The sequence below is a fragment of the Ciona intestinalis genome, unplaced genomic scaffold (genome assembly GCF_000224145.3).
Source record: "Ciona intestinalis unplaced genomic scaffold, KH HT000095.1, whole genome shotgun sequence".
Classification (NCBI taxonomy): Eukaryota; Metazoa; Chordata; class Ascidiacea; order Phlebobranchia; family Cionidae; genus Ciona; species Ciona intestinalis.
Window position 1 is genome coordinate 75,999 of NW_004190417.1, and position 10,214 is coordinate 86,212.

The following is a 10,214-nucleotide window of genomic DNA, read 5'->3' on the forward strand; positions in this document are numbered from 1 at the left end:
TGAAGGATGCTGCTGAATACGCCCTTAAAAAGTATTTAACGAATTTTAATCTTGTGTGCAGAGAACATCAAGAATGGGCTGTTAAATTTGCTGTTAAAATAATAATTAACATATTTTATANACAAAAAACAAATTCTTGACAACAACTCTGTGCGTAAAAATGTTTTAACGGAATTTAAAAAGCGCCAAAGAACAAAGTAAATTTTCTGTGTTTTTACCGTTTTCGTTTTTGTAAATAACTGCGTTCGTCTTATAATTTTCTTGATTTTATATGTTCTGATGTTTACATATTATACGTTGATTGCTTTTATTATTGTTTTACATTAATAAACTATTTAAAACGTTCACGTTTTGAATTACGTAACAATCGCAAAACAATGCGAGACTATGTGTTAATAATGGGCATTATTTTAAACAATAGGCCTGTTAGCTCGGACCAGTCAAAACCGACTTATAGGGCCGTATCTTTAGTAGGCCATGCTAGAACTAGTTTTTAGGACAAAATCAAACTGTACGATTTCAAGGTTGTTTTATGAAGCTATGAAACTAGTTCAATCGTTCGCACACGCAAACTAAAAAAATTATCGGCTTTACTATGATTTAGCCATCATTAAAAATAGCACCATTTTTCGCATTTTTTTACCTGTTGAAGTATACTGTTTCTATTTTACATATTTGTTTTAATATTTAAAATTAGCTTTGATTATAATTAAATGGGGGTCCGTAAAAAGAAAATTAAAAAAAGTGTTGTCTGACAAAGTGTCCCATCTTCTCCCACCTTACTTTACGAGGCAAAGACCGACCTTTAACGTTTAAGTACACGTTGGTTAAACCATGGAATACTAACTTACTTATGTAAGTTAGTATCCTATGGGTATACCTACAGAAATAAAAATAATGGAACGCGCATCTGTCCAAAACCGTGATACATTCTTTTTTCTATTCAAGTGACCGTCAACTCCGCTGATTTCGCTTGGTCCGTCCCCATTTCGCTGTATAGGCGCACTTTGGTTTTAGGATGTTTGAGTTTATTTTAAAAACGACACCAACTATTCAAGTTTATTGGGTCAGTTTGATTATTTGGTAGGTTAACGCTTACACTTTAGCGCTTGTTTAGAAATTTTAATTATTTAATAAATTTAAATAAAAACGTTCAAACAAACGGTTTGTTAGAAATATATAAATATGGAAGAAGTTGTTATCCTCTTTGAATTTAAAATTAAAAAAACGAAAAAAAACTGTCCTGGAAAATGCCCTGGATTTCGTTGACTACAATGGTAAACGGGACCTGAGTTAGTATAATCTAGCCTATACTCTATACTAACTTTGAACGGGACCGGCTCGCGAAAGAGAGGTTATCAGGTCTCTCCTATAACATTGGAAATGCGCGTTCTATTCTTTTTTTATTTCTGTGGTTACACCCTAGAGAGTTTTATTGAACAGGTAAGTGTTGATAAAGATCATTTTTTGTCCTAGAGTTATTGAGCACGTAAGTGGTCATATGGATCATTTTTCGTCGAACAGTTGTTCTTGCTGTTCGTTGCCATGGTTTTTACAAATGTCTCAATGCTAATTCTGGCATTTGTTACTTAATCTCTTGATTGAAATCAAATCATAATTTTCAGATTTAAACCGCATAATTAGTATTTAAAGTTTATTTACATTTGATGATAACGGGGGCTAAATGAACGAATTAGGACTTAAGACATGTGAAAATGGTCATGGCAAACAACAGAAACGTTTGTGTTTGACGAAAAAGGATCTGCATGCCCACTTACGTGGCCAATAATATAAGACTTAGAATCACACAAAACCGCGTGTTCGACATGGTCGGCGGTGCCTCGGGCGTTAGACGAGAAAGCTTATTGTTTAAAAGGAAGACGCTTGAACAGTTAACGCCGGCAGCTGTATATGCGAATGATTGCAAAATAGCAAATTCAGGTTTTTTGTGTAGCATGCAGTTTTTCTTTAAAAACTTCAACGGTTTAATTATAAAATCTTTATATATGTTGCAGTTAGACATAGTGTGCTTTCATGGCACAGCTTTATAACAAAACCCAATTATTTTGTTTTTAGACTCCCAATACAATACGGATATACTGGGGCTTATAAATTAAAGTCTTTATAGTCAGTCCTGGTTACAAAATCTCATTAAATGCACAAAATACATAGAAGTTTTTGCGGGTTATGTTTAACTTTATGCTTCGTTTGTTACGTTTTACATCGTAACATTAGCGACCCTGAATTATCGGATTATCTTAATGGGAAGGATAAAAACAGTATCATTGAACACGAAAATGAGATTAATTTATTACGCAACAAACTATCACATGTGACCAATCAAGAGCAATCTTCATTTCCAAATTCTTACCAAAATAATATTACCAACCAATTAAGCCGTTGTCGGAAATGGAAACCGAGTGACTGGCTTCTTAAAAATGCAAAACATCTTGCACCGCATTTTAAAACGAGTCCTACAAGATTTCTTTTACCATGGCTGTATAATGGACCAAATAACCAACTCCTGGGATTAAGACAAGCTATCTTTGTCGCACTTCATCTTAATCGCACTCTTGTTATGCCGACATTCCAAAAACATTTCAACGACGGCAGCACTGATGGCGAACTGAGTTATATTGATGCCAATCATAGGTAAGCATATTCCTCTCACATGATCAATAATCAGACTAACCTAAATATTTCCTGTTAGACTTGATGTCCCAACATTACAGCGGCTTATTTCTGTCATAACAGTAGAAGAATACCGAAAACGTTGTGGACCGAAAGTTGATATTGTTTTCTTTGGTACCACTACCCATAATATGCAATGGACCGTAGACTCGCTGAAGAATGCTGAAAAACTGTACAATCTGGATTTCATAGCAGAAAAGGTAGATATGGTGTTGCGTGGGTGTTTCTACGTTTGTTGATAATCAAGTTTCAATGTTTATATAAACACATAAAGATAATAAAACTATAACCACTTTATTACCCAGTACAAACCACCAAACACCATGGTTGGTGGTGACAGCATCGTGAAAACAAGTTTTCTTCCCGCGAAAGGTTCTTCATTCGTATTTGAAGCAAGTCACGACATGGTACTATCTCAATTTGAATCAAGTCTTTCGTGCGCACTCTACGCCTTTCCATTCCGAGAATTACGTTTTGTAAAATCAGAGGTATATGATAAGAGTTTTTTTGCCACCGTGTCGTTTTATTGAAAAATAATAATCATTAGATCGAAAATACTCAAATCAACGCGAAGAAATTTCTTGAAAACGGAAAAGTTGAATCGGTACCAGGCAGTTTGCTGTACGACATCATCACTGAACACACCCAATGCCCACATTATATACAAGTATGTAGGCTACTGAAAGCCATGAATTAAAAAGTGTGATCTCATTCTTTCTCTCGTATATCATTGGTAAACCAATACTCAAATAAAGCAAAAATTTAGAAATGAAACATACCGACAGTTTTATTTTTTTCATAATTAACAACAATCTATTTACAAGCTAACATCTAAATGGAAAAATATTTCAGGAAATAGCAGATGCATACATTGAGAAAAGATTTAAAAACAAGGAATATATTGCATTGCATTGGCGTTACGACAAAGATGATTTTTATAAATTTATGTGCACGGAAGGCGGAAATAAACAAAAAGGTAACCTAAGGTCTTTATGTAATATTACAGACATCACAAGAATAATCTAGCATTTGCGGTTTCCACAATTTAGGCGGTTTCCACATTTTTTGTCCCGCTACACAGCGTATACTAACAAAAGCTTTTTAACCAAGCAAGTTAAGATTTGAATAATAAACCTTCTTAAATCATAAATATAAATGTTAAAGTATATAAGGCGAGAAAGGACACTACTTGGCCAATAATTCAATAATCAAAATTCATAACGGTTTTGGGTGATACCATAAGTTTGTACTATAGTAGGGTGGGGGAAGAAGGGACACTTTGTCAGACGAGACTTTTTTTATTTTATTTTTACGGAGCCCATTTAATGATAATCAGGAAATTAAGGTTACAGAATTGAATGAATGAATGAAATTTATTTCGTCTCTTCGGTCACGATAACGAAGAACAAGAGAGTTGATAAAAAGCGAAAAGACGGGTAGTAACGGTAAAACAACAGTTGTTAAAACACGCTTATTGATAAAAAAGAAAGAAATAATGTTTTGGATAAAAGGCGTGACCATTACACCCTAAATAGGATACAATGTCAAAAATAAATAAATAACATTTAATTAAACATATTAAAGTTCTAATTGGAAGAAAAGTGTGCGTAAGGACACAACGCGCAATGGGGGAAGTCGGCTTTAAAGAAGATTGATCCAAAGATTGGAGCATGATGGAAAAACAAAACCCCCGAAAAGAAGTTCCACCAAAGTTTACAGTAAACAGTTTCGAGTGCACACTTAAATAGAATTTAGAAACAAGTGCATTACATTAATACACATCACAGAATAAGTAAACATTGGAATAAGAACTTAAAAAAGCAAATAAATCATAATAGTAATAAATTAGAAGCAAAAAGTAAAATTGGCAGCAAATATAATGTCCGGTTAGTTGCAGATAGATTTCGAATATTACTCCTTGAGATGCCTGGAGCTCCAGTTCGTGTAGGGTTCCTCTTGATGTTGGTTTGAACCTGCAATTTAGAGTACTTGTAGGCAGTAAATCTGTTTGTGGGCAGTAAAAATTATTCGACAATATTATCACGACTTTATAAAAAGCCCGTCAAAGCTTATTACTGTCTTTAAATATTAAAAAAATATGTAAAATAGAAACAGTATACTTTGAACAGGTAAAAATGCGAAATAGTAAGGTGCTATTTTTAATGCTCGCTAAATTATAGAAAAGCCGATATTTTTTTTAGTTTGCCTGTGCGAACGATTAAACTAGTTTCATAGCTTCATAAAACAACCTTGAATATTTCGTACAGTAAATATATTTCAATTTAGAGTCCCATCTTCCTCCACATTGTAGTTTTGTACGTTTTCAATACCAATTTAAAAGATTTGCTTTTAATTTAGTAATTTATACCTCAGGGGTTATTCAACTATAAGATACTGATATAATAAAAAGATAACATTTTGAAAATATATTCGAAATTTGGTCATTTGCACTTGGTGATAATTTATGAGCCGTGGCTTGTGCCAAAAACAGAGTAGTAAAACCCAATTCGTAGCAAAAATAAAAACTTTATCAATAGTTATTAATATTATCAATTTTCTGTTATTACAACTTCATATACATTTTTAGGATACAATATTTATCCATTGATCGTTCAAACATTACCAATTGTTATGCAATAATATTATGTATAGGTAACATTTATAAACTATAGCAGTGGGGCAAGAAAAATAATGTTTAGACTTAATTTTCAAAGCGCACAGTATTGTTTCGTGTTATTTACGTATATTCTCATTTATAAATACACTTATTACAATCAAAACTAACAATGATTTTAGCTGTCCCATCTTATCCTGTGTGTTTTCGAATTTGTAAAATTTCACCTGTTATGCGGATCGCTAAATAACTCCTCGTGTGTTTTATTATATTTTATTAAATTGTTGTCAATTAATAAAGGAATGATGGTACTAATTCGTGGTATTACCCCAAAACCGTCATCTATTTTGATTTTGGAAACATTAGGCAATATGTGCTTAAGTGTCCCATCTTCCCCCATTGTACTGTATACAATTTTAAACAGTAGTTTTGTGCTGATTTTACCCCTTTTTAAGCCATATCAACACCTGCTTGTTTTATTTATGTACACATCTAAGTTTTGTATCACAAAACCAAACCAACTTCATAAGACACAACTTCATATGATTCAGCGAGGATTCAAACTGAGCATTATATTGTTGTTTTGTTCATTTAATTAAATAAATGTTGTTCAATGCCGAATTTAAATACTAAACAACAATAATCACCAACAGCACGCACTTCGTGAGAACACTGTCAAATAATACTGTAACATTACATTAGTCCATTATCAGCATATGGATACCCGTAAAAGGAGATTTTTAGAAATACCCATTTTAATTTCCCTAAATATTGAAATTTTAATTTTCAGCAAACGGTAAAGTTAGCCGATTTTTCAAAACGTTTTGTCGGGAAATTTTCAACATGACATCTTCTACACTACCACGAGGTATTCGGGGTTTTCTGACTAAAGTTGTTAAAAAGTCGAAACATCTGGATCTTCCTGTTTATGTTGCTGCACCGAGCTCGCTTACTGAGTGGATTTCAACAGGTTTTAAACAGCATGCAGTAGAGTAAGTAACCTAACAAACGTTTTTCTGTATCGCCGGTTAAAGTTTATATTCTTGCTAACAAATAGAAGTGAAAACAATTGATTATTGATTAGTTTATTTTTTACCATTAAAGGTTACAAACGACGCACCTATATTGAGTGACCAAGAGAGCCCTTATACCCGGTGACTAGATATGGAGGTTAATATAACTGTATTTCATCAGATTTGGGTTACTCTACTACGATGCTCAGGATTTAAGAGACTTTTTTCGAGAAGAAGATTTCATGAATCGATGTTCTTTTGTAAAACGCAATGCTAATGATGTAATATCATTGGTGGAAACGGAAATATCAATCGAAAGTTCGGTACGAAAATTAGTTTGTCAAATATGATAAAACGCTGAAACAATTAGCCTATAGTTTATTAACGGGCTACAATGTGCGCTTAACAAGTTCAAGTCACAGTAATCAATAACTATATTAGATATTAAAAAGTTTTGGCACTTTTATAAATAGGAACTGTATCTGGCGCAGATTTTTTTTGGATCTAGACTTTCAAGTTGGACAGACAACGTAAAAGCATCCAAGAAATTTAAACGACGACCCAGCAGTCAACTGAATCAAATTGGGTGTAATGTGGATGTACTGGTAACAAAATATGCTGCTGTCGGTCTATAGTAGTTTCGATAGCATTCAGCACATATACGCGGCTTTCCTGCTGAGGTGTTTTATTACTTTAATAAAATGCGACTTTTTGGGGCTAAATAGCATATTACATTATAGCTATATTTTACCATAACAAGCTTTTGTTTGAAAATGCTCACAGTACGCAGCGTATGTATTATTTATTTAGATAATGTTTGCAAACTTCTTGTGAATTTATCCACTCTTTTAGTGATCGGAAGCTTGAGATTTTACCTTTAACTTGGTGCAACATCCACGCTTTCTGATTTTGCTGTTGATTCACTTCGTTTCGTTCTTTAAATAACATCGTTTTCGCCACCATTTTCAAAGAGGTTAATACAAATTATGTTAAACTGTGGAGTTTCGTAATAAATTTTAAAACTACCGTTTTCAAATCGTACCACATGGATTAATTACCTAGTTCGATTCTATACAAATATGTAAAACTGCATTCTTCTCATGAGATTTTAATGGGTTTAAGAAATAAAAGGAAGTATGGTAGGGTGAAGTAAGATAGGACACCTATAAGCATATATTGGTCAATATTTTAAAAAAAGCAAAATGCATTTTAGATGATAAAATAAATTTGTAATATCGTGCCTTTATTAATTGACAGCACTTTAATTCAAATTAATATAAAATAAACACGAAGAGTTTTTTATTAATACGCACGTCAGTTCATTTTTTAGCAATTCGCAAACAGACGGGGTAAGATGGGGCAGTTTAAAGTCCGTGTTAATTTTAAATAATAAATAAAATTATTATTAGGAAAAATAATAAATAACACGAAACAGTACTGTACGAACAAGCTTTAACAATTTATATGATAGTGTCTTCTAAGTTATTTTTTTGGTATTGCTTCACTGTATTAAACTTACAATATCAGGCATTGATAATAAATAAACTTTATATTTTTTTTGCCACAAATCGGGTAAACTGTATTTCGCACAGGCCGCTTTTTATTTATTCTGTGCCTGTGACTGAATTTCGATTCTATCTGTATGGGGGCCGGTGTTGTAATAATAATATGTTTGTACCGAGCGCTGTTGAGCATGAGCCGCGGCTCTACACGCATAAGTCGAAAGAAATACAATGACCACCCTGTTCAAGTTAATCACGTCCCTGCGTTAAGAATGTTCCAGACACGACGTTTACACGTTAAAACTTAAGTTTCCGTTGTAAAGTCAGCAGAACTAAGTTGAGTATTTTATTTGTAACCTATAGAATAAGTAAGTACCAAAATTGAGTACTACTAACAAATTTATTTTAGATTGGATTAATCAGCATATTTTACTTAATTAAGTCTGACGTAATCGGACATGGCAACGCCAACAGTACAGATGGTAGAAATGTACGTTAAAACGGTGCAAAATTTGTTTAGTAGTATTCTGCCCGAAACATTTTTTTGCCCGTCCGTATTTAATAGACCTCGTATTGTATTTGTTCGGATCTACTACGCATGCGCAATAACACATGAAACAAATATCAGTCGGAACGAATACATTACGACACCGGGTGGGACACAAACTTTATATTAATATTCATTTACAACTTGTAGTTAACCTACCCACCTATTTTCTTACTCAAGCGTTTAAGAATCTCTGTACTGTATTTGAATTTCCTTTAGTATAGGCCTTTGGAATGTGTATTTAGCACGCGAGTTTTTTCATTTCAGTCTTTGAGCTTATACCGTCTGCTGTACACGCCATGTTTGTCATTTGAGTAAGTTTGCATTTAAATTGATTAATGAAGCTGTCAGAATAAATTCTATCGGAAATGACGTCGTATAAGTATGTTTCAGATCTGCACAAACAGAATTAGTTGTCGTCATTGATGAAATCAAAGTGCCGTATATAGGATACGTGTTAAGATAAAAGAGAAAATTAAAAGTTAGGGAATATGATTTAACTCTTTATTATTTATTTTGTTACTTTGTTTTAACAAAATATTAAAGGTCGTCTTTGATAAGGCTTATTTTATTAATTTTAGTTTAATAAAAAGAAATTAAAAATAAGAAACCATGAGTAAAGACAACGTTGAGGTTCCGATGACAAGACAGTACGAGGATAGCAGTTTACAGCACACTAACATCATGGGTTTGTATTTTTAAATATATTATATATTTGCTTAGGTAGGAGTTTTAGGATGCCCTTATAAAAACTTTAAAATGTACCATGGGATGCAATAAACGATATAATAGGTCTATTGATATTAGAAAGTTATGGACGCATATTATTGAACATATGGGTGTAAATAAATAATCTCAAAGTTATAGTTTTATAAAACAGAAATGTAAATAGTTTGGTATAGGCCTAGGGTATGCGGAACATTTTTATTCACCTATCTCGTCCCATTTAGTAGTAAACAAAGAACAAACAAAGAAATATAAAATGGTATTCTTACTTCGCCCATAGACCGTTGTTAATTGTTTAAAACACAAACAGGGTATTTGGATATTATGTGCTAGAATTGTTTCATCATACTTCACAGTACTCTATTACTATTCACTAAAACTTAAAATTTTACTGAGTGATTGCGAAACTAATCTAACAACTTATTAAAGATAGATCTACTAAAAAATAAATGAATGAATGAAGGAAATTATTTTAATCTCGAGTGGCCGGAAAACGACAGTCGTTGAACATGGTTGTTCTGTTTCATATAAACGTATTTAATTGCCAGCTTACAAGTTACTAAGTATGTTACTTTGTGGTTAATTATTTGGGGCATATTTAGTAAAAACACATATAGCGAAACGATTCGTGATAATGATAGATACTATACCACAGATTACAACTACGTCAGTCCTACTATGGGAAAAGGTTGGAAATGCATAATTGTGTTAACTTTTCTAATTTCCTTTGGAGCTTTGGCGGTCGGTGTGTCGGCTTTTGTCGTGGTAAGTATTTTAACGAGTTTTACTTGGCTTTTTTAAAATGAAAACTTCTTGTGAATTATTTAAAATTTAAATTACAAGCGAACTATTAGACTTCAGTTTTGATCCTCTCTCAACATTTGTATACACTAAAAATAAGTGCACTAATAATATTGGCCACAAGCGAAAAGTCGCTCGGTGACATGAGCGGATTTTTCATTTTCGCTGACGATTAAACAATTTCTGAACGATCATGAATTTTACAGAATTATACACAACGGGGAAAGCTTGAAACCGGTAAATAATTTTTCATAAACTTATGTTTACAATAAACTATCATTGTTGTGTTACTTTTGTCGTGATGCTTATGAACTGCTGTA

General features: G+C 32.8%; 3 protein-coding genes across 6 annotated transcripts in view; all 3 read left to right on the forward strand.

The window, feature by feature from the left end:
- LOC104266477 (THAP domain-containing protein 1-like) overlaps positions 1-85 on the forward strand; it is a 706-nt gene extending 621 nt beyond the window's left edge. The window contains exon 2 of the mRNA XM_009862802.1: positions 62-85. Within this exon, the coding sequence (XP_009861104.1) occupies positions 62-85 (24 nt within the window). The remainder of the gene's footprint in view (positions 1-61) is intronic.
- Positions 86-2,067: 1,982 nt separating this feature from the next.
- LOC100175784 lies at positions 2,068-7,317 on the forward strand. Of its 4 annotated transcripts, none has more exons than XM_026838517.1 (8): positions 2,068-2,652; positions 2,711-2,891; positions 2,997-3,179; positions 3,239-3,358; positions 3,544-3,667; positions 6,096-6,297; positions 6,500-6,641; positions 6,792-7,317. In XM_026838517.1, the coding sequence occupies exons 1-8, from the start codon at positions 2,156-2,158 to the stop codon at positions 6,951-6,953; spliced, it is 1,611 nt and encodes a 536-aa protein (XP_026694318.1). In that variant the 5' UTR covers positions 2,068-2,155; the 3' UTR covers positions 6,954-7,317. The 4 variants fall into 4 exon arrangements, with proteins under 4 accessions (XP_026694318.1, XP_026694319.1, XP_026694320.1 ...); XM_026838518.1 differs by having other exon boundaries at positions 6,810-7,317; XM_026838520.1 differs by having other exon boundaries at positions 2,514-2,652; positions 2,755-2,891.
- A 1,574-nt stretch (positions 7,318-8,891) lies between these two features.
- The window catches only part of LOC100185973 (alpha-N-acetylgalactosamine-specific lectin-like), a 4,028-nt gene continuing 2,705 nt past the window's right edge, over positions 8,892-10,214 (forward strand). Inside the window, exons 1-3 of the mRNA XM_002128052.4 lie at positions 8,892-9,055; positions 9,749-9,858; positions 10,101-10,131. Of these exons, the coding sequence (XP_002128088.1) occupies positions 8,980-9,055; positions 9,749-9,858; positions 10,101-10,131 (217 nt within the window). The 5' untranslated portion in view covers positions 8,892-8,979. The remainder of the gene's footprint in view (positions 9,056-9,748; positions 9,859-10,100; positions 10,132-10,214) is intronic.

Excerpts from the sequence above, each read along its gene's own strand:
- LOC100175784 (XM_026838517.1), top strand. The coding sequence starts at position 2,156 with ATGCACAAAATACATAGAAGTTTTTGCGGGTTATGTTTAACTTTATGC. Across the intron at positions 2,892-2,996 it reads TGGATTTCATAGCAGAAAAG|TACAAACCACCAAACACCAT; the intron begins GTAGATATGGTG and ends TTTATTACCCAG. Across the intron at positions 3,668-6,095 it reads AGGCGGAAATAAACAAAAAG|CAAACGGTAAAGTTAGCCGA; the intron begins GTAACCTAAGGT and ends TTTAATTTTCAG.